Source organism: Eleutherodactylus coqui, chromosome 1, assembly GCF_035609145.1.
Source record: "Eleutherodactylus coqui strain aEleCoq1 chromosome 1, aEleCoq1.hap1, whole genome shotgun sequence".
Lineage (NCBI taxonomy): Eukaryota > Metazoa > Chordata > Amphibia > Anura > Eleutherodactylidae > Eleutherodactylus > Eleutherodactylus coqui.
In genome coordinates, this window is record NC_089837.1 from 60,712,089 (window position 1) to 60,737,573 (window position 25,485).

Below are 25,485 nucleotides of genomic sequence, written 5' to 3' on the forward strand. Positions count from 1 at the left end.
TCATGTAGAACAGATTTGCCCGTATGTTGTACTGCAGCTTGGAATGTCTTATGTAGCTCTATTACATTGCTATGGGTTATTATATTCCATATATCACTGAACATAACATGGCATCCTGATCAGGGGCGGACTGAACAAATGGGTCCTTACTAGAGATGAGCGAGTATACTCGCTAAAGGCAATTGCTCGAGCGAGCATTGCCTTTAGCGAGTATCTCCCCGCTCGAGATGGAAGATTTGGGTGCTGGCGCGGGGGAGCGGTGAGTAGCGGCAGTCAGCAGGAGGGAGCGGGGGGGGGGGGGGAGAGAGGGAGAGAGAGATCTCCCCTCCATTCCGCCCCGCTCTCCCCCGCAGCTCCCTGCCCGCTGCCGGCACCCGAACCTGCAGTCTCGAGCAGACAGGTACTCGCTAAAGGCAATGCTCGCTCCAGCAATTGCCTTTAGCGAGTATACGCGCTCATCTCTAGTCCTTACAGTTCTTAAAGTTTAAAGTAACCCTCCGGTTTATGGATAAAATTCTGTCACGGGATTGGAGGTAGAGGGAAGCAGTTGCACTTATGTGTTGCAGCTCTGATTCGCTGGTTCTGGATCATATTTTTGGCTGTCCAAGATGGCCGCCATCATTTTCTAACTACCTAATGCACACTATGCACTGTTCTCCGATTGGCCATCACATGAACAGCCCAGTCCAATCAGAGAGCAGGTATAGCGCATTGGTAGTCTAACACTAGCAATGCACTATGGGGATGAGGTAGTTTGAAGATTGCATGGCTAAAAACAGGACCCAGAACTGGCAGATCGGAGGGATGGCAGAGAAAAACAACTGCAGATAATATAACTTCCTCCAGTCCTGAGACAGAATTTTGCCCTGAAACCAGAGGGTCACTTTAAAGAAGACCCAACAGCTCTCCTGACATATCTGTTTCAGTAAATGATTACATTTTTCCATAAAATAACAGCTCAAGGGTATTTTTTTTTCTTAGAACTTTGCATTGAACTATTCCTTCGGAAATATAAGCATAAATTAACAACCGTGTGTTACTATTCTTTTGTCAAAGAGACATGTGCCCAAACACCTTGACACTGTCTAATCAGTGCTGACTGCATCAATGGGTGTAGAAAATAGCCAAGAGTTTATTCTCCCATAGTACAGAAAAGCGACGTTTCGGTCGCCAATCGAGCTTGACAAAGGTCCGATTGGGGACCGAACGATGCCTTTCTGTACTATGGGAGAATAAACTCTTGGCTATTTTCTACACCCATTGATGCTGCCACGTCTCTCTTCTTCACATGATATTGTTCTACGGAGTTAGTCTGGATCCGTGTGGCTGCTGCATCTAACAAGGAGGTCCAACCACAGGTGTGGGATACTTTATGTGCTGATGGGACTTCCGTTTATACATAATCAGTGCTGTATGTCATACTGTGTAGAGGACACACCCTATTAACAAGGGGTACAGTTACACCCAGTTGTCAATTTATCATATGATAAATAACTGAGGAACTTTCAAAAGCAGAGTTCTAAGAAAAGATTATTTTCTAAGAAAATACAAGTATGTACTAAAGTAGACATTTCAAGATATAGTAGCTGACAGATCATCTTTAAGTGCAAAGCCCAGTAAAACCCCTTTTTTGTAGGCGCTAACAAAAGGAATTTGTTAACTGGAACCACAAGAATAATGGCTAGAGTGCTTGGTAAGGCCTCAATCACATCTGTGTAGGAATCTCCATTGCAGATGTCTCCAAAAATAATGTAGTATGCCACACTATTTTCCAAGTAAGATAACAGAGCCATAACGTAAATCCAATGGATCCCATCAAAGTTAATGGAGTTCGTTGGCAACTAGAGATGAGCGAGCATGCTCGGTTAGGGCAATTACTCGAACGAGCATCACTTTTTTCGAGTAACTGCCTACTCGTCCGAAAAGATTCGGGGGGGGGGCAGCAAGGGGTGGCCGGGTGGAGTGGGCAGGAACGGGGGGGGGGAGGGAGATCTCTCTCTCCCCCCGGGTCTCACCCGCAACCCCCCGCTCATCCCCGAATCTTTTCGAACGAGTAGGCAGTTACTCGAAAAAGGCGCAGCTCTTTCGAGTAATTGCTCTAACCGAGCATGCTCGCTCATCTCTATTGGCCACTGTTGGTGCCCGGCATATCATAGATTTGTCCCTACCTTCATTTTTATTCTTCTGCTCCTATAACGGAGTGGAAGAATGGAAGTGGGATAGTGGGAATAAACACAGATCTGAACATGTCCTCAGAGGCCATCAATTCTAATGTACAGGGCTCAGATCATTCAGTCCAGATTATTCTCAGTTTTGGCAGACGTTGGATGATCTGGGCCCTTGGTATTAAAGCTGATGACCCCTAGCATGTATGTCCACCGTACCACATTCTGTGTTTACTTCCTTATAGGATGTGGATTTAAAATGCCCAACTTTTTGTGACCACTCTACTTAGTGAATGTGGCAGACCACTTACCTGCTCACCTCTATTAAGAAATAATTACCTGGTCATTAATAACAATTAATTTTGATTTTCACACAACACTTCTATTATTAAAAGTTGTGGCTAGATTTAGAAAAAAACATGTCTGCTTTCTTGCTAAAACAGCGCACATCTATCTACAAGTCATTTGCGGTATCCCATTCACTTTAATGCAGCTGTGCTGCAATACCAGACACAAGCCATGGACAGGTATACAGCTGTTTTTAGAAAAAAAAGGCAGGTTTATTTTTTTAATCCTGGCCAATCTCATTAAGGTTTTATCAATTGTCATTTTTTTTACAGAGCCCAAAAAAGTACTGAGCTTTTTAAAACTTTTCTGCCATTTTACTTTATTCGCAAGAAAGTTTCCTTTCATCAAGAAAGGATAAATCTTGAAAGTATTGCAAGAATGGGAAGGGAGAGAATAAAAAAAGCAAGATGTGTGGAGACAGAAGATGCAAAAAGAAATTTAAATAAAAAATAATGGCGTGTTAAAATAAATAAATAACATAAAAAGCCGGTCGGTATACTTCTCATCATCATCTATCAAATATTTCATTATAAATCAAAAGATGTCTCTCTCTCTCCGTCTTTGAGGCATTCAATAGAAATAATAAAACACAAATTCGTGAGTTCATTCATTTTTTTTCTTTTAAAAGAGAAGTTATGAAGAAGACAGATGTGACAGCTTACTGAATACGCGAAAATTTACTTTCACAGATTCTTTAAACATATTTTCTACTTGGAACTTACTACACGTCTCTCAGATTTTTTTGTTCTAATACTATGTGATGCATGAAGAAAAATGTAGAAATGAAATTTACATATAAAATATTGTAACTGTTGCATTCAGTACACTTAGTAGTATTATACGGATTATGTAACTTCACTACAATTTTTGACTTTTAGGCCTTAGTCAGACGGGCGTTTTTTCGCGCGATTTGCGGATCGCATGATGGATGCGCATCTGCAAATCGCGTGACCGGTGCCCGAAAATCGCCCGAAAATCTGCTCCTAGCCGCGTTTCATTAGAAACGGGCCGGAGCTGTCAGGCGCATTGTATTCAATGGAGCCGGCAATACAGCCCACTCCATTGAAAGCAAAGCGCTGAGCCAATCAGGGGGCAGGTCTGACTCACACCCCCTTCACACCCACTGCAGGCCGGCCGCGCTGAACTCCGGCTGCCGGGAGCAGGTGAGTATATATATATTTTTTATTTTAACACATTTCTGGATGAATTGCAGGGAAGGGCTTATATATTTAAGCCCTTCCTGACAATTCATCCCGCGCACGCCGGCTCCATTGAATTCAATGGGCAAACATCGTTCTTCCCTGCCACAGCTGTTACAGCTGTGGCAGAGAAGAAGGATTTGTCTTCTATATGTTCTCAATGGGGTCGGCGCATTGAGCGCATATAGAGAAGAGAACAGGAATCGCAGATCGCAGATAGGTGCGATCTGCGATTTCTGTTCTATAATTTATCCGACAAGCGCATAAAAAGCGCTCATGTGTCCGATACCATTGCAAAGCAATGGTTTTATAAAATCGCCGGACGCATGCGCATGCGCAAATCGCGGCAAAAAACGCCCGTCTGACTAAGGCCTTAGAAGTTTGGAACTGGACATCAACTGACAACATAGAAAAGGAGAGGAGCCATATGGTGACCTGTAACGTATGCTATAGGTTTACAGATCTACCAGAGGAAAAAACAAACTTCACCTGCCAGAAATGCAAGCTTGTGTCTCTACTGGAGGAAAAGGTTTCAGGAGAGAATAGCAATATTATAACTCATTAAGGAAGGTGAGGATTGCCTTGACAAAACAGAAGAAAGTCTTCAAGTTTAAGGAAAAGAAATGTCCAGTGTACCCGCAGAAGCAGAGGAATGAAAGCATGTGACCCTAAGAAGCAGGAGGATCAGGAGTCAGCCAGCAGCACCCATACTGCTCAGTAACCAGTACCAGGTTCTCATGCAGGGGGACCTAGTACTGGTTCCTGAGCAGGAGAAAGACGTAAAGCAAGAAATTACTCTACCCACAAAGAACAGAGCAGAGGAAAAAGAGGTACAGCAAGAAATGACTCTATTCAAAAAGAACAGAGCAGAGGAGAAAGGCACAGCAAGAAACGACTCTACCCACAAAGAACAGAGCAGAGAAGAAAGAGGTACAGCAAGAAATGACTCTACCCACAAAGAACAGAACAAAGGAGAAAGGGGTACAGCAAGAAATGACTCTACCCACAAAGAACAGAGCAGAGGAGAAAGAGGTACAGCCATAAATGACTCTACCCACAAAGAACAGAGCAGAGGAGAAGGAGGTACAGCAAGAAATGACTAACCAAAAAGACCAGACCAGAGTAGAAACAGGTACAACAAGAAATGACTCTTCCCACAAAGTCATTACAGTGGTGGTTGTGGGGGATTCCCTATTGAGAGGAACAGAGACCGCTGTCTGCAGATCTGACAACTCACGAGAGGTGTGCTCTCTTCCAGGTGCACAAATCAAAGATGTATCTGATATGCTGTCAAAACAGAACACCACTCATTCCTACTAATACATGTAGGGGCAAATGACAGTGCAAAAAAGGACCTTGCAACTATCTGCAGAGACTTTGAAGACCTTGGAACAAGTTGAAGGAACTAGGAGCACAGGTGGTCTTCTCATCCATCCTTCTAGTGGATGGGCATGGAATAAGAAGATGGAAGAGGATTCTAGAGGTGAACAACTTTCTACGTCAATGGTGCCGTCAGCAAAGATTTCAATTTCTAGACCATAGAGTAAATTACCTATATGATGGACTGCTTGCTAGAGATGGGTTACAAAAACTGAAGGGAAAGTATTTACAGAATAATATTATATGGTCTGCAGAAACTGTAGGGCAAGTGTCAGAAAAGCTAAAGCTAATAATGAATTGAGGCCTTTAATAGAGGCCAAAAGCAATAAAATAGGATTTGGGGGTATGTCAAAAGCAAAAGAAAAGTCAAAGATGCTATTGGATGTTTACAAGATGAAAATGGTGAATTGGTTAAGAATGATGTTGAGAGGTTTTAAATTCCTATTTTGTATCTTTTTCTCTCAGAAATTAGTCGTAACATCAACTGATCTTCCCTGTGCTATTGGGGGAATAAAAGAATGCAGGCTATCTATAAGCAGAGAGATGGTAAGAGAACACTTAGCTAACTTAAATGAGTTCAAGTTTCAAGGTCCAGGTAAATTGACTTCAAGGTCAATGGAAAAATGACCAAATATGGGATTGACAAGGCAACTGTTAGGTGAATTCACAGCTGGCTGAGTGATTGTACTCAAAGAGTGGTCATAAATGGCTGTGCATCCAAATGGAAAAATGTATCAAGTGGGGTACAACAAGGCTCTGTCCTAGGCCCAGTGTTGTTCAACATTTTTATAAATGATCTGGAGAAGGGAATTGATGGGAAACTGATCAAATTTGCCAAAGACACAAAGCTAGGAGAGATAGCTAACACTAGGGAAGAGAGAGAGAGTATTAAAAAAGATCTAGAAAAGCTTGAACAGTGGGCACCAACTAACAGAAAGGTTTTTAACAAGGAGTCCTACATCTGGGAATTGGGATAAGCAGAAACACATTTTAAAAAGATTTGAGTATACCAATAGATCATAGACTGAACATGAGTCAACAATGTGATGCAGCATCCAAAAAGGCAAACACAATTCTGGGATGTATTCCTTAGTCAGACCTCATCTGGAATACTGTGTCCAGTTCTGGGCACCCCACTTCAAAAAAGACAAAGACAAACTGGACCAAGTTCAGAGAAGAGTTACTAAGATGGTAAGCTGTCTACAAATTATGTCCTATGAGGAACGGTTAAAGGATCTGGGAATGTTTAGCTTGCAAAAAAGAAGGCTGAGAGGAGACTTAATAGCTGTCTACAAATATCTGAAGGGCTGTCACAGTGCAGAGGGATCAGCCCCATTCTCATCTGCACAAGGAAAAACTGGAAGCAATGGGATGAAACTGAAAGAGAGGGGACAGAAATTAGAAATTACAGGTTACCATGGGTAGTGATGAGTTCTCCTTCCATGGAAGTGTTCAAAAAAGGCTGGACAAATATCTGTCTGAGATGATTTAGTGATCCTGCACTGAGCAGGGGTTTGGACCCGATGACCCTGGAGATCCCTTCCAACGCTACCATTCTAGGATTCTATGATTTTTTTTAAACTAATCTTGACAAAATGGGTCAGAATCTAGATCTTTTTGTAAAATTAATGGAAACTGTTTAAATTAAGGTAGGTTAATTTTTTTGTTAAATATTGATATTAAAAAATTATTTTCTTTGCCAATTTTTTGTGTTCTGATCTAAAGCTGTAATTTTAGTGTTAACACATTTCAGACTTGTTTATTTTTCCATTTTCAATTTTTCATTCCCACCATCGAAGAGCTATAACTTTATTTCCTTCCATCGGCATAATGTAAGAGTCCTTGTTTTTGTGGGACGAGTTGTATTTTTAATCGAACCATTTAATGTATCATATAATATATTGAAAAACTTTAAAATATTTTTAAGTGGGATTATATTAGAAATAAACCCATAATTGTGGCATTGTCTCTTGGCTTCTGTTTACATGGTGTTCTCAGTGCGGTAAAAATGACACGTTCACTCTATTCTGCGGGTCGGTACGATTGTGATGATCAATTCACATAGAGTTTTTATTTTACTACTTTTAAAAAAATAAATAGTTTTTGTCACCATATTTTGAGATCCAGAATTTTTACATTTTTGCATCGATGAGGCTGCGTAAGGTTTTTGAGGAGCCATTAGTTTTACCGGTAATATGTTGGAGTACATACAGGGATGCCGATGAGGCAACAAGTGGCTTGCCCCACATTGACCATGGCATCTTAGTGGTTGTATGTTGTTGGTTGGTGTCAGCTGTTGACCACAGACGCCACCTACCAGGATTGGAACTGATTCACCTTCATAACTCATGACAATTATTTATGTTTTACAGTTAGAAAGAGGTTAAAAATCTAAAACAGTTTGTATGCATTTATATATTTATTCTGTGACTATCTATATATTTCTTTTAGCTATGTATTTTTGTGCAGTTTTTATTATTTATTTAGTGAATATGGCTTTTTTTCAATGTATTATTTTCAGACCCTTTAATTTTTTTGTCTGCTTTGAGACTTACTTACTAAAAACTCCCTTAACTCTCCTGTGGAAGTCAGAATCTCTGTTTATATATGACTCTGAGACTGAGAGCGCTGATGATTTCTATCGATTTACTGTAGAACAAAATACTTTCAGTACTTTTTCACTAAAGCAAACATAGTAGTGTGTAGTTTTAGGAGGAATTTAAGGCTCTATCCATCTTCCCCATATAGACTCTCTTGTCTTGGGTGACATCTGGAGAATCCATGCAGCTCAGTAGTGTCTACGGATGCATCACTGTGAAGTACTACAGAAATCTACAGCATACTAAAGAGAGACTAGAAATGGACATTTCTTTGAAGTAAGCAACTAGTTCTCTGGATCTTAGGATTTATACCAATTCCACAAACGGCCAAAAAAATCCACTGCTGTGACTATTCTCATCACACTTTTATTTTATGTTTAATATCCATATAATGTGGACATACAATAAGGGATTTTAATATTCACATACATGTCAAGTACACATCTCCTTTCAAAAAGTTGTAACAAAAACATTTGCAAAGTTTCAAGGTCTCAGGCTATTTATGAAGATTTTAAGGAAAGTTACATTATTTTACAAAAATTTTTTAAAGCCTATCTTATAATGACTGAGAGTCTATAGAAAGACTCAAAGTAGCCCGCACATTTTGACAATAGACAATCATTCAAGCCACAAACCAAGGGGTGGATTGCAGGTTTGGGCTTTTCCGGCTCTCCCCTTGTGTACTTTTTGGGAAACAAGAAGGTTAAAGTAAACCCTGGAAAATGTATTTTTTCTGACTACTAATTGAATGTCTTCTCGAATATCTTCTACATAGTTATTCTGTACAACTTAGCCGATAGAACCAAGAAACTCCCCTCCCTCTGCCCTTGTGTTCCTTGTCTTTCCCTTGTTAATCTACATTCACTTGTGATACTTGCTGTGGTCGGCCCTTGTGACACTTGCCGTCTGTGGACACTAATTGTATAACAGTCCCAGACTTTGTTAGGCCAGCTTGGCCTAGTTCCATGGATGTCATTGATTTTACCTTATTATACTGTCTTGTTCTTTCTGAATCCGTAACAATCTTATATTTTTCCTTGGTCAAAATCTAATAAAAATTATTGTTTTAAACCCCAAAATATAGGATATTGGAATATTGACAGGATACAAATACTCTTAAAATTGTGATGATAATTTCAGTCTCATCACTTAGTTAAAATGACATACATAACAGGGAAAGCCAGCAAGCAAACACACAATTACAAAAGAAAATAATTAAAAAAAATTCTGGTCCCCCATAAGACTCAATTTCACAAAACCTCCAACTATTTTGAAGAGGACTAGCTAGATAAATGTTCCAATAAATTTCTCAACTCTGCACCACTGGGAAGAGGAAAATAACTGATGAATTCCATCCACTAAGTGATAAAATAAATTGAATTTCAAAAGCATAAACACAGAGGAGTGGGAAGATTTTTTTTTTTTAACCGAAAAAGGCTAGAGGGCTCCATCCATTGCTATTATGAATGGAATAAGTAGCCTCTGTACTTTTAAGTGATAACAACCATCATGCGCTGCTGTGAATATTAAGCTCAAATGTGGCAAAAAGATAACAAAGGATCAGGAGGAACCATCCAAAACCGACGAAAACAAAAATAGACAAACAAAAACACTACTACTCACAAAAAATACACCATCAACGGCCTACCGTAAGTAGTGTCAACATAGAGTTAAGAATAAGACAGTCAATGGAATCATTATGCATCAACACATCTCTCTAGATCAATCAGAAGAACAGACACAAAAAATATCAAAAATAGGAACCAGATGCATCAACCTCCTGAAAGGAAAACATCACTTCTACAGCGTTAGTTTATAGAAATTCAGTATTTTCTCATAGCAAGCAATGGTAACATGATGTCTTCAATGGCACACGGCTACCACCCTCCTGCTCTGGCACTCAGTTCAGGGCCATGCTGCAAAGCAAAGAATGCACGAGGATTAATTTTTCGAAAGGCTTGAGAAAAATAGGCGTTAACTCTAGTTCAAGACTTTTTGCTATTCTGTCCTACCTCTTAAAAAGATGGATTTATTTTTTTTTGCCATGTTCAATAAATAATTTAATAATAAAACGTAAATCTGGGCAAAGAGAAAATGTAAAAAAAAATCATCCCTCAATGGGTTATAAAGAAAAAAAAAAGATGGCAGATGACAGAAGCTGTCTACATGATCCGACCTTACTGTCAGTAATAGCTCTGTCTAGGCAGATATTACATCTAATTAAGGCAACATGCGATTGATTTTTGATGCTGTCTGTAGCTTTCTTTCTTTTTTTTTTTTTACTAAAGACAATTAATTTGATGCGTGGCGGTTGCACCAAGCTCAGCGTTAGAATAATGACAGTAGACTTATTTTATAAATTGGCTGCAAAGAAAATTAGCTGGGGACCTAGGAAAACATTGCCGAAGCCATCAATTAACATGGACTGAATCTGAATGATGTTTTTGTATTTCTTAGCTGTTTTTGTTGCTTGTTTATATATCGGCATGACGCTAAAAAGTCAGATCTAATTTCTAATTATGGTCATGATGGTATTTAACCTTTTAAAGAGTCAGCGGAATGGGAGAGGGGTAGCCTATGGTGTGGGTGGTGGATGCTAAACTTGGGCACCAGAGATAATTGCTCGGCAGGAGTCTAAGACAAAGGTATTCAATGGTTTCAATTTGTACAAGTACATTCAAGAAAACTGGAAAGAATGGCTACTGGCTCTGTGACAAGGAGATTCATTCTTCACAAACCTGCAAGAAAGGGGAAGGAAAAAAAATAAAAAGATATAAAAAAAAAACAAATAAAATAAATAAAAAAATAAAGCCACACATATGCGCCCTACAAAAGAACAGACCAGATCACAGCTGGAAGGGAGGCAAACCTTTTAATCAGGTCCTTGAAATACAAGCTGCAGGAAGCTAGAATATTTTGATGGACTTCAAACTCTTTTCCTTCAACAATAATTTTCAGGTCTGTAAACTCTTTCGATCTGCGCTGCTGGTTCAGTTCCTTCAACATTTCTGCAGAACAGAGAAGACAAACATTGCCAGGGTTCCAATTAAGAACGAGCTATTTGTTTCTTTTTTTTTTTTTTCTTTTATATCGTAGAAAATGAAGAATAAACAATTGAAGGAAATCGGGACAACCAGTGCATACCATAGTAACCAATCAGAACTTTGCTTCTTTCCTAAATTGCTCGAATGTGTAGACTAAGACTGGCCTGGACACACCACTTGTGAAACGAGTGACATCACTGCACCCGGAGTGATGACATCACACAACTTTTTGCTTTAAATGACTGTCTACCAATGGAGTGGAAATGGCCTGTAGGCCTAATGAAGTCTTGTCCACTCTTGACAATGGACACAATGGATACAACGAATTTGATTGGTTGCCTCGGGATAGCACCTACATGTAACTGTGTGATTGATGGTTGTCGTTGATTATCTTTTCTCTCTCTATGTATAGACACATATATTTTTATGTCTCTTGTGTTTGGCAAGACTGGACGATAAAAAAAGGCCACAGACAAAATAATAACAAATCCACGCGTAAAGTAAAACTAGGCAGGAAAACACAAAGCGTAATAACCTTCAAGTATACAATATACATACCAGCGGGAATAAAACACATTGTCGTTATATTGCTGTTGTTAATACATGTAAGAAAGAGAAATAATACATAAAGAAATGTTGGCAAGACTTTAGAAATACTTGTCCGTTTTGCACATTCTATTCAATGCTTTTGGGTCTTACCGGGTAAACATTACATTATGAGGCACAGTATGAGCAGGTTGTGTTTCAAAAGGATTAAAGACCTGTGGGAACAATAGATCTTGGCTCGCGTGTATTTGCAGAAAAAGTTAATATTCAGCGTACATCAATGCAAGGCAATTATATTTAATGGAAACAATTATTTATAAACAAATCAATTACCATTTGTGTAATTAATTTCTTGGAACAAACAATTCACCTCCACCAAATCAGATAAACAAGTGCTAGAATAATTGCAAAGTAAAAGGCTCTTTCCTTTAAATCATTAGGGGCCACAGCTCTCTAGAGAAGGGAAGAGTGGAGTAGAAAAGTACAGTTGGCGATGGAAGCATGAAGATGACCTCTCCGTATTCTGTAACAATTCAATGACGAAACATAGTGCCGTGAAGACCTACCTTGAGTTTCGCGTCCTTTGGCTTTGCCGGGAGAAAAACGGTCATCGCAACTTAGCAAGTGGTTGAAATACACAAGAGTGGAAAATATGAATGCTTAGTTCATAGTTGTTGGGCCTTGGCCATCATGCCTAAAACTCAATGATCTTCACTGAAGGATTCTCATTGCATCTTGCCTATACTGTTGTCAAATAGACTATATCAGTGTCTGGAACTTGGTGCTATAATTATGAAATTTGGAAATTTTGTGTGAAATCTCTAGTTGGAACCTCAGAGCTATATTCTAGTTGACTTTCCTTAGTGTTGGCTTTAAGAAGGTAGATAATAAGTTCAAAAACATACTGATGAGTTTTTACGTTTAGAGACTATTACACACTACCTGTTCGATCTCAACAAAAGTACAACTCTGAAGTTTCAATGGGCAATTTTGGGCAAAAGTTTAGAATTAGCCTTGGTTCAGCATATTATTATGATATAGGCATATCCTTATAGCATGATGTCCCAATTTTCATGTTGCTGGCGTGTAAACTTGATCAGAAGTGTAAATTGATCAACGATAACTTGGTAATATCTATAATGGTTTTGTATAGCGGCCATGAAAACATGTCTGAACCCGATCCTTAAAATGAGCAGAATCATAATCACATTGGGTTCACGATTTGTCTTTTCAGGCCATACACTAGCAAGATTGGGTTAAGTTCTAGTACAGATTGTATAGGGTAGACTTGAAGACAGGCAGTGTTCCATGGAAGTTTAGGATGCAGACAGAGCTCATTGTATAGGATGTCCAGCAAGCATGAAATACACAGAAGAAAGTACATTTAGGGTTTGTCCATAGGGAATGGAAAAAAAAATTCAATGGCAAATTTTGATGCAAATTCTGCTGTGAATCCGAGGCAACAAGTTTTTCATGTGAATTTTGATGCCCTTTTTTGGTGAATTTGCCACAGATTTCAGCCTATTCATTGCAAAGTGTGAAACGCGCTGTAAAAATACGTTAAAAAAACCAAAAACCTGCTGCTGATTTGCAATCTGCACTGTGTGAGATTTGTTGAAATCTCATCTATTTTGCTTGCACTGCAGAATTTTTACCTGCAAATCTGAATAAAAAATCTGCAGTATTTCGGCAACATATGGGCTTAGCCTTAGGATACATTAATAACCATTAAGGGTTTTTTCTTAAAGCCAATGTATTCTCAAAGGGTGACTTCAGTCTCAATATAGTGAAACAAAAAGAGACCCCTGTTTCTCCCAAAACCAAACCCCTTCAAGTGACCCTCCGTTCCTGGGACAAAAGGAACCAGAGGAGGTGGTGGTGCCATTTATATTACTGTACCTGTCATTTCTCCTTAGTGCTATTGCCCCTTAGATCTTCCAGTTCCAAACCTATTTTCGGGTTTCCAAGATGGCCACTGCAATCTTATAACTGCCTCATTAGTCAGCGGTCTGAGACACTTCATGCTCTGTCATTGGCCAGCACTGATCAAGTCAGCAGTGCTGGCCAATTACAGGGCATTTTAGTGCATTGCTAGTCTAACCCACTACAGTTTGTATTAGGTAGTCAGAAGATTGCTGTGCCCATATTGGAAAACCTAGAATGGGGCCCAGAACCAGTGGATCTGAGAGTCAGTGGTGCAGAGGATGGATGGCAGGTAATATAACTCTTTCTTCTGGTACCTGGACAGAATTTTGTTCTGGGAACAAAGGGTTACTTTAAATAACTCCAGACACAAGACCCTCTTAATACAGATCCAAGACCAGGCTCTCTAAATATAAATCTCACATCAGGCCCCTTAAATGAACACAGACCCCAGACCATAGTCCCTAAACAAGTACAGACCTCAGACCATACCACTTAAATAGCCACAGACTCTATGAGCCATAGGCGCAACGCTTAGTAGTGAAAAGCTCTTCTAGACTAGGAAGTTAGCCCAATTTCTCCTTATTGATTATTAACCAATGCATTTGACGCATTTTGGGGACGCAGCCCCTTTCTCCGAAATGGTTGGGTAGAAGACTCACAAAGCTGAGTCTCTCAGACTACAAACACCACCATTAGCTGTTCATCTATGGGGTCTCTGCAGTTTGATGGCATGGATTGCCAGAGGCTCCCTCTGCTGCTGATTGGTGATGGGCATATGTAGCTGCTCAGAGTGTTTCTGTGCATGCCCGTTACCAATCATCAGTAGAGGGAGCCGTAGGCACTTCCAATAGCAATCCATGTCATCAAGTGGCAGAGACTTCATAGATGAGCAGCTAATGGCAGTCTTTGTCTTGTCAGAGACTTGGCTTCAATGAGTGTTCTATCCAGCTATTTCTGAGGAAGGGGCTGCATCCCCAAAGTGTGTCAAATGCACTGGCTAATAATCAATAAGGAGAAATCAGGTTAATACCCTCGTCTTGAAGAGATTTTTTTCTGCCTAGGGTTGGGCCTATTTTCATTTTCCTGCCATCTTCACACCGTGTCATACATCTGCATCTGGGCTGGCAGCACTTAACTAGCATCCTCATTAAACTTCTTCACTCTCCACCATTCGCATCACACACCCAGCAGAAGTTGCTCCACCTCTTCTCTCGTTTCCCTCCTTTAAAAAACTACAGACCCAGACCGAACCCCTTTGATAAATACACACACCAGATCTTATAAGTCCAGACCCCAAACCAGACTCTTTTAGTCCTCTTCACTCACCAATGACACCAAAGCTAATGTCCACATACTGGCCTCAGTGTAAGGCTGTGGTCTTTGGTGAAATCAGGAGCGATACAGGAACTGGACACTTAAGCCCATTTACACCTAACAATTATCGCTCAAAATTTGTTCAAACGACCTAAAATGAACGATAATTGTTACATGTAAACGCGGCCATCACGCACTTTTCATCTGAACGATGATTTTATGGTGAACTTAAAATCCAACGTTCAGCCACAGAGATATAAAGTATCTCTCAATAGACTGCATGCTTTCTTCTCAACGGGTGTCGGGAGATTACACTGTATTCTGCTGGCAGTCCAGAAGAGAACAATGCAGCTGTTTGTACAGCTGGGGCATGGGATTATTCACACACTGGGCTCTGTAAACAGCTCCCGGAGGCCCACTTACGTGCAAATGAAGATGATAAAGTGTTAATGGACATTAGTGTCCTTTAACACTTTATGCAAAAAGATGGCTAAAATGTTCCATTTTTCAATAGTTTGAAAAATTATCTTTGCATGTAAATGGGCCTTTTGTCTGATCATCTAGGAGGTTACCCCTTTTCTAGAAGAGTCGTCAAATTTACGATTGTGCAAGAAACATAGCTAGTAATAATGAATGCCCTTTACGGTGTTACCCCTACAGATAGGGATACCAGATCCAATCATTTTAGGGTGGCATTAATGGCATGGGTACCACTTCACCATATATGGGGTTAATTAAAAAACCAGAACATTTCAGCCTGTCTTTTGCTGTGCTGGAAAGAAAAGCGAAGCATCCGAAATCTTGCAGTGTATCATTACAAAGCCTAGGTAAGTAAATGTCAGCCGGCGAGCTTATATATATTTAATGGAAACATGGCAGTGCCTGAAAGGCTAATTATTCTGTTGTGAAATGGGTCAGTGTACTCTGGAGGGTGAGGAAATGATGAGAACACTTGTAAAATAACAGAGGCTTTTGTCATGCTCAGAGTGGAGCCAGAAGACTATTTCATCCTATGGGCTCCGTGCATTCTCACATTCTCTAATCCTTTATTTTTGTGCTGAACGTAAATCAACTTGAACCTTGGTGTGAAATTGGAGGCTGCTTTGGTTTAACAAAAGCAATAATTCACATTTTATTCTAACGCTGGAGAAGACATCTCAGTGTCTCATCTCAATAAACAATGCATAGTACTGTATGTACAAAGTATTTGGCGTCATCCAACAGCTGGGATGAGGAAAGTCCTCAAAATAGGATCTTGGAAGGGGTACTGTTTCTCCTTGTGGAGGCGTAGGGAGCCTTAAAGCTCGTGCAATGCTTCCTGGGAAAAAAGTTATGCAAATGAGTGATGGAAAAAATTCCTCCACAGCGCCACTTATTAGAAAATAGCTTCACAATATGTTAATGTTCGACCTTTTAACAGGACTTGCTACATGACTAAGGGTGTAAGACAAACCAGAGTCTTCTCTATTAAGAAAAGACACCCATCTACAGACAGCTGTTTTGGGGTTCTTGCCCCTCATCAATGCAAAGGAGGGTTCTGGTTGGCTGGGTTAGAAGCTCTCGACATGGGTCTGAGGGTGCCATGATGACATGAGGATCCTTAGAGACCATACTATGCATTCCAGGAGGAAAACCCTGGAACAGCTGTCTGTAGAAGGGTCCTTTTTCCATATGGAAAAGACTCTGTTTGGCTTACATCCTTAGTCAAGTCCGATTAAAAAGTTGGATGTTGACATATAGGCTAGCTGCCTTCCAATGGGGGGAACTGAGATCTTTTCCATCTTCCATTTGAGTCCTCAGAAAACAAACATGGAAAAAAAACTATTGATAAATTTAGCTATTAGAGCGGTTCAGATAGTACTTCTCTATTGGATTCACATATCAGAAGCCTGAAGATAGAAGATGAAGGAGACTAATTATTAAGTCAAAAGGTACCAGAGGGCCCCTCAAATCCTTAGCATAATCCATTCATTATCAATTGCGGATGTCTGATTTCAGACACCCCGCTGATTAGCTGAGTGAAGGGCCTGCAGCATCGCATCTTCCCCATTGCTTATTCAGGTACAGTGCTATGCTTATAGTTGTGGTTGTTTCTGGTACTGCAGCTCATAGCTGCTTAGTCCCATTCAAATGAATGGGATTGATCTGTAGTACCACGTATTTCAAAGATAGAAAGCCCGTAGCACTCCAGAATCGGCATCAAAAAGTGACATGTCACTTGTTTCTAAGTTGTGGCATGGATTTCAAATCTATCCTTGGAACTAATGATTAGGGCACTTTTTTGATGCAGATTTTCCTTGGATATCATGTGACACAGGCGTGGGAATAGGGAATTCATCATCAAATCTGTGTGAACATGGCATTTATATACATCTGTGTTTCAGACTACTTATTTTAGTTTTTTTCGGTTACTGGGCTCTAAAGCTCCGCACATGGGAAAAAGATCTTGCTAATTAAAGAGATTGTTCACTGTCATCTCATAAAAAAGATGTTTATACTGGAAATTACACCCAAAAATACAAGAGGCGGGATTGTATTTCCTCATTTTTGGCTTTCTCCATTGCTGATTGACATGAAAAGGAAATACCCCACAACACCAAATTGTAAAACCATACTTCAAAAGTCCACAAAAGATCATTTAGCAGTATTCCTCAACAGAAAAAAAAACAGTACCAAACAAGATCCACCAAGGCAAAGGCGAAACTTGAAGCTGCTAGGCTCCAATGCAAAACCAGTAACAGGGCCCTCAACTATAATGCTTTATTCATAGTACTAGGCTCCCTATATGGAGAAGAGAGGCCTTATGGGCCCCCTAAGGCTCCTGGGCCCGGGTGCAACCGCATCTTCTGCATCCCCTACAACTATGCCCCTGGTGATCAAGGTCTATCTTGCACAACAAAGAACCAGAGTATCTTCTACTGAGCCCAGGTTCAAAATATGGGACCTAAAGGTTCAGCAGAAGGCAGCCCCATTTGGAGGAAACTTTGGAAGCAAATACCACAAGGATTAGGTCTTAGGGGAGGTTACTATTAGATCTTATCAATGATATGTTGAGTATGGTACCAGCAATGCAATTATATGTGGACATGTATACAGACGAATAGTGGGCTTCAGAATCATTCCTTCTGGTAGGTTCAAGGAACCCCAGTCCAACACTGTTGTCCATCATATGTTTACATTGTTACACATGATAATTAGGTAGTATTCACTTGGTCATATTTTTGGTCCATGTTTCCTCCACAATTTTTCTTTTTTACAAAACTCAACGTTTTTTCTACTTACAGATGGGTCATTCGTTATCTTGACTGTTCACACAATGGATATCACGGTGTGCCATGCTAAGGGGAGGGTTTATTTAGACTTTGAATTACTTAACATTGGGTTTTGTTGTGTTAATATAAGAGAAAAATTGTTTTTTAACGGGTTCAGATAAGATAACATTCTATGTTTTGATATCACAATCAAGGTAAAATTTACGCCATTTGTATCTCTAATGGGACACATCCCTTTGGCTGCGTTTAGACGGAATGATTATCGTTCAAAAAATCGTTCAAATGAGCAAAAGTGAATGATATTTATTTAGTTTAAGGCTTTATTCACAAAAGTGTTTTTATGTGGCTATTCTTCTGTGATAAACCGTCGCCCAAAAATCGCAACCATGTGAACCATTGGATTCCAATCCATTCATTCCCATGAACGATTTTCAGGAGTGTGAAAAAAATTGCACTGTTAAAACGTCAAATCGACAACCGTTTTCAGTCGGCAGTTTTTCACACTGCGTCAAAAGGTAGGTCTTGACCTATCTTTTGATGAAAATCGATGCAGGCTCCTATAGATTCCTATGGGAGTTAAAAAAAAGTGAGGGGGAGGGAGTTTACCTCCAACCGGCACTTGGAAATGAAGACGACTGGCTCTATTTAAGCTATTAAAAGGATTTCTGACGACTTACAAAATCCTGCGCTGCAGCTGTGAATGGACGAGAAAACACTAACTAATCTCGGGACCTGATTGCGGCTATTCTTTACTGATGCGATTTTGCGTCCGGTGTCTGCAACACTCCTGTGAATGAGACCTAAATGTGAGCCAACGACTGAACGACAAACAAGAAGAGTACACTTCTCACTCGTCGTTCAGTTTATGCAGGCATAAAGATCATCATTGGCTCGTTCACTTCTCAATACGTTTAAACAGCTAATGTGAAAGACGGAACGATTTTCATTGAACGAGTCAACAACGCATTTGAGTGCCTACAAGGCTGCACAAGAGTGAACAAGCTGGTGGTGATGTCAAGTGAGAATCGGCTCGTCTAAAATGAGCCTTTGGTAGAAGACAGAGACAAGATTCGGCCCAAACATATGGATTTGACTTGGGAAAACACCCTGATAGGGTCAACTTTTTGGATTTTATTTTTAGCCTTGACTACTATGTACGTATTAGAAAATAATTGAAATATGACAGCATTACTTTACAGTAAACTACATGACTGCATTTATATGCTTGAGCTTAGCTAAGAGTTAAAATCCAGTAATTAATAAGTATTGGGAAGAAGGGTATTTCTCGAAGATTGCCAGGAGGACATCCTTAGGCTATAAGACAGTTTATAGCTACAGTGGGAAAGGAAATCGATCTGCAGTAAGCAATTTAGGGAACAGAAGTATACAAGGAATAAGTGATTTGTGTCAAAGGTTAAGGCCGCTACAGCCAAGAATCTGCTAAATGTCGGAAAAGCCAGAGGGCGATAGTTATTGACGTTCCTCAACATATATTATGAGCTGTTCCAAGAAGATGTAGCCCCGGAAATCCCCGATGGCTCGTCACATTTTCCCAGGACTTTATCTATTTAGGTCAGTAAAACAATTACTTAAATGCTTTTTATATACACATTAACCTTTAATGAATTGCTTCATAAAACTTAAAAGATAATTATTGTCTATGGCCGGTTAAAGACATAACTTTTGCATATGGGACAGGCCAAAAGAACTCAAACGAAAAAACTATAAAGTCCGAATCAATACAAAAACATTTGAATCGCCTGTTAAATGGCCACAGGGATACAACAGTCACATGAGGAGTCAAGTAGAGCATTAAGAAAATATGTACTGAGCTTTGAAGATACTTCAAGATCCCCTTGATGGCTGACATACAGCAATTGAGCAGATGACCGAAAAGGCAAATTCCTTAATTCTGGCAGCCGTTTGAACAGGGTCAGCAGACTTTTTAAAGCGATTTTCTGAACTTCCTTTTTTGGGTTCAGGAAGGGCATTCTACATTCCTATACATATCTGATGAGTAGAAGACATTGGGGCAGATTGACTAAGTGTTAGACAGTGCAAATTTAGACTAGAGAGTCTTAAAATGTCTCAGATTTATCACAATGGCTTGTGACTAGAGATGAGCGAGCGTACTCGCTAAGGCAAACTACTCGAGCGAGTATTGCCTTATGCGAGTACCTGCCCGCTCGTCTCAAAAGATTCGGGTGCCGGCAAGGGAGAGTGGTGAGTTGCGGGAGTGAGCAGGGGGGAGAGAGTGAAAGAGAGCTCTCCCCCTCCCCGTTCCTCCCCGCCGCTCCCCGCCCCCTGCAGGCACCCAAATCTTTTGAGACGAGCGGGCAGGTACTCACATAAGGCACTACTCGCTCGAGTAGTTTGCCTTAGCGAGTACGCTCGCTCAACTCTACTTGTGATGGATGCATCTTTAGACTATGTAGTCTAACTTTATACCACCTATTAGTTAGCCTAGTTTGGCCCAGATTTGGCACAATTTTAGGTGCACAATATCACACTTAGATCATGGCCCCTATTCATAAAGCCACACACAAGTGGTGGAAAAAGTGTCCAAAGTGTTTACAACACATCATGAAGGACAGTGCAATGCATTTCGGGGCGAAAAAAAAACAATCCCCCTTTCTCATGCACTAAAATTGCAACTTTTTGCTCATTTACGTTGTGCACCACCACTTTATTAAAAAGCAAGGGTTGGCTCTAGGGGTCGTGGTTGCATGAGGCCATTCACATTTTCTATACTCTACGCTATAAACTGGTATAGACAATAGCAAAAAAGCTACTCTAGCTCGAAGATGGTGTGGGTTTTCTTCTGGCTGATGAGACAAATGTATGAAGAGGTTCGCCCGTAGACGGACATAGGGTTTAACGCCAGTCTAAGTAAATAAGCCCCAATGTAGACGATCTTTCCGGCAAAACTAAATTTCTAGGGTTTTTATAGAAATTACCCTATTGCAGTGGTGGTGAACCAATGGCACGCGTGCCAGAGGTGGCACACAGAGCCCTCCCTACTGGCACGCACCGCCATCGTCCGCTCACCACTTTAGTGAATACCGGCAGGGGCCACAGCTCTCCTCCCGGCATTCTCTCAGCTGCGCTGCTAGTGGCGCTGATCCCAGCTCACACTGTGATGACAGTGCCCAGCTGGGATCCTCCTCCCCTCTCCCCTGACGCCTCCTCTTAGGTTCCACGAAAGCAGGGGAGGAGGCGTCCGGCAGTACACTGACGTCACAGTGTGCACCGGGATCAGCGCCACCAGCAACACCGAGCAGAAGAACAGCTGAGCTTCAACGAGGAGGAGGGGGTAAGTATGTGGATCTCGGGGGGTGATGAGGGGCCGCTGTGGAATGTCAGTATTATACTGGGGGCGACTGCGGGGTGTCACTATTATACTGGGGGACGCTGTGGGGTGTCACTATTATACTGGAGGCCGCTGATAAGCTCTGCCCCCTGACATGTTGGCACTTTGCTGTAAAAAAGAGGGTTTTGGGTTGCAGTTTGGGCACTCGGTCTCTAAAAGGTTCGCCCTCACTGCCCTATTGGCTGTAATCTACTTGCCTAAGTCACCGGCAAGAGTCCATTCTAGAAGACTAACACAGTCTTGTCGGCGTGATACACTCTTTCTGGCCAGTTTGGGAATAACCTACAGGAGTGTTTTCAAAGGGTCCAGAACGTCTTCAAAAAACATGGATCTCAAGAGACGGACTAAAAGAAGGTTTTATCTTTGAAGAAGAAACCAACCAAAGGGGCTTCAGTTATAGCCTTTTTTGAAAGTGCAATCAAATAACTTTTTGATAATACAAAACCATGATCACATGACTTCCCTTTGAACGTCGTTCTGCAAGTTTTTGCTAAAAGCATTCTAAAAACTCCCTTGTTATTTCCTTTAAGCTTTTCTTCCACTGGCTTTTTTTTTTTTTCATAGGGACGTGCAAAGTTAATTCACTTCTGCTAATGTCTCCGAGCATTAAGAGATGTTCCTCTGTGGAGCGAGAGAAGGTTTTGTTGATTCAAGACGCTGCTTCTCTTAGTGCCACAAGTTTACCGTGATTGGATTTAGCTCAGGGTCAAATAACGAAGAATTTGTGTGGAAATGAATGCAAAAAATGAAAGTCTGCGAGAATGCTGCAGTTTACTAACAAAGACAACCTGCGGTTTACACATAATCCCTCAGATTTTCTCTTTAAGTAAAGTGGAACCTCCGCCAAATAAAAGCAGCAAATGAATTCTCAGAGGGAAGGCAAAAAAAGAGCAAAGTGAATTAGTTTACAGTCTATAAATATGTTTAGATTCCCTCTAATCTGAGTGTGGAAGAAGCTGAATCCTAAATCCACTCGGAGCAAATCACACTTTCTCAGAGACAATCATTCTGCCATTCCATTTAAAGGGTCTGTCTGGTTTCCAAAATCCATTTTCAAACACCCCACCATTACGGCAATGTGAATAAAAGGGGCTTCTTGTTCAGGACCCCACCAATTAGTGGGAGAAGAGAGGTACAAAGAACGTCCCTTACTCTCTCTGCAGGATCTGACAAGCCCATATATTACAGGGATGGCCTGATGATTTCAAAGGGCACATGTAATTTCCTCTGTAGTGATGGAGCAGGTAAACTGACCTTTAGTCCCCAAAAAATTACGGTTAGAATCTTGTACATAGAGGGCAGTATTATAGTAGTTATATTCTTGTATACAGGGGGCGGTATTATAGTAGTTATATTCTTGTACATGGGAGCAGTATTATAGTAGTTATATTCTTGTACATAGGAGGCAGTATTATAGTAGTTATATTCTTGTATACAGGGGGCGGTATTATAGTAGTTATATTCTTGTACATGGGGGCAATATTATAGTAGTTATATTCTTGTACATGGGGGCAATATTATAGTAGTTATATTCTTGTACATGGGGGCAGTATTATAGTAGTTATATTCTTGTACATAGGAGGCAGTATTATAGTAGTTATATTCTTGTACATAGGGGGCAGTATTATAGTAGTTATATTCTTGTACATAGGAGGCAGTATTATAGTAGTTATATTCTTGTACATAGGGGGCAGTATTATAGTAGTTATATTCTTGTACATAGGGAGCAGTATTATAGTAGTTATATTCTTGTACATAGGGAGCAGTATTATAGTAGTTATATTCTTGTACATAGAGGCCAGTATTATAGTAGTTATATTCTTGTACATAGGGGGCAGTATTATAGTAGTTATATTCTTGTACATAGGGAGCAGTATTATAGTAGTTATATTCTTGTACATAGAGGCCAGTATTATAGTAGTTATATTCTTGTACATAGAGGGCAGTATTATAGTAGTTATATTCTTGTATACAGGGGGCGGTATTATAGTAGTTATATTCTTGTACATGGGGCAGTATTATAGTAGTTATATTCTTGTACATAGGAGGCAGTATTATAGTAGTTATATTCTTGTATACAGGGGGCGGTATTATAGTAGTTATATTCTTGTACATGGGGGCAGTATTATAGTAGTTATATTCTTGTACATGGGGGCAGTATTATAGCAGTTATATTCTTGTACATAGAGGGCAGTATTATAGTAGTTATATTCTTGCACATAGGGGGCAGTATTATAGTAGTTATATCCTTGTATATAGGAGCAGTATTATAGTAGTTATATTCTTGTACATAGAGGGCAGTATTATAGTAGTTATATTCTTGTACATAGGGAGCAGTATTATAGTAGTTATATTCTTGTACATAGGGGGCAGTATTATAGTAGTTATATTCTTGTACATAGGGAGCAGTATTATAGTAGTTATATTCTTGTACATAGGGAGCAGTATTATAGTAGTTATATCCTTGTATATAGGAGCAGTATTATAGTAGTTATATTCTTGTACATAGAGGGCAGTATTATAGTAGTTATATTCTTGTATACAGGGGGCGGTATTATAGTAGTTATATTCTTGTACATGGGGCAGTATTATAGTAGTTATATTCTTGTACATAGGAGGCAGTATTATAGTAGTTATATTCTTGTATACAGGGGGCGGTATTATAGTAGTTATATTCTTGTACATGGGGGCAGTATTATAGTAGTTATATTCTTGTACATGGGGGCAGTATTATAGCAGTTATATTCTTGTACATAGAGGGCAGTATTATAGTAGTTATATTCTTGTACATAGAGGCCAGTATTATAGTAGTTATATTCTTGTACATAGGGGGCAGTATTATAGTAGTTATATTCTTGTACATAGAAAGCAGTATTATAGTAGTTATATTCTTGTACATAGAGGCCAGTATTATAGTAGTTATATTCTTGTACATAGGGGGCAGTATTATAGTAGTTATATTCTTGTACATAGGGGGCAGTATTATAGTAGTTATATTCTTGCACATAGGGGGCAGTATTATAGAAGTTATATTCTTGTACATAGGGGGCAGTATTATAGTAGTTATATTCTTGTACATAGGAGCAGTATTATAGTAGTTATATTCTGGTACATAGGGACAGTATTATAGTAGTTATATTCTTGTACATAGGGGAGTATTATAGTAGTTATATTCTTGTACATAGGGAGCAGTATTATAGTAGTTATATTCTTGTACATAGGGGCAGTATTATAGTAGTTATATTCTTATACATAGGGGCAGTATTATAGTAGTTATAGTCTTGTACATAGGAGCAGTATTATAGTAGTTATATTCTGGTACATAGGGACAGTATTATAGTAGTTATATTCTTTTACATAGGGGGCAGTATTATTGTAGTTATATTCTTGTACATAGGGGGTAGTATTATTGTAGTTATATTCTTGTACATAGGCGGGAGTATTATAGTAGTTATATTCTTGTATATAGGGGGCAGTATTATAGTAGTTATATTCTTGTACATAGGAGGCAGTATTATAGTAGTTATATTCCTGTACATAGGAGCAGTATTATAGCAGTTATATTCTTGTACATAGGGGGCAGTATTATAGTAGTTATATTCTTGTACATAGGTGGCAGTATTATAGTAGTTATATTCTTGTACATAGGTAGCAGTATTATAGTAGTTATAATCTTGCACATAGGAGGCAGTATTATAGTAGTTATATTCTTGTACATAGGGGCAGTATTAAAGTAGTTATATTCTTGTACATAAGGGAAGTATTAATAGTAGTTATATTCTTGTACATAGGGGGCAGTATCCTTAATTAATTATCACTTTCAGAGCCACAGGCTTGCTCAGAGCAGTTAACACTTCCCTTTACCATCTTGCCATATGTCTTGTATATAGGGGACAGTATTATAGTAGTTATATTCTTGTACATAGGGGCAGGATTATAGTAGTTATATTCTTGTACATAGGAAGCAGGATTATAGTAGTTATATTCTTGTACCTAGGGGGCAGTAGTACAGTAGCTATATTCTTGTACATAGGGAGCAGTATCATAGCAGTTATATTCTTGTACATAGGTGGGCAGTATTATAGTAGTTATATTCTTGTACATAGGGGGCAGTATTATAGTAGTTATAGTCTTGTAAATAGGGGCAGTATTACAGTAGCTAAATTCTTGTACATAGGGGGCAGTATTATAGTAGTTATATTCTTGTACATAGGTGGGCAGTATTATAATAGTTATATTCTTGTACATAGGCGCAATATTATAGTAGTTATATTCTTGTACATAGGGGCAGTATTATAGTAGTTATATTCTTGTACATAGG

General features: G+C 39.7%; 1 protein-coding gene across 1 annotated transcript in view; it reads right to left on the reverse strand.

Moving 5' to 3' along the window:
- Positions 1–25,485, reverse strand: part of KLHL29 (kelch like family member 29) — an 853,771-nt gene that overhangs the window by 174,183 nt on the left and 654,103 nt on the right. The window contains exon 7 of the mRNA XM_066589171.1: positions 10,562–10,700. Coding sequence (XP_066445268.1) covers positions 10,562–10,700 — 139 coding nt within the window. The remainder of the gene's footprint in view (positions 1–10,561; positions 10,701–25,485) is intronic.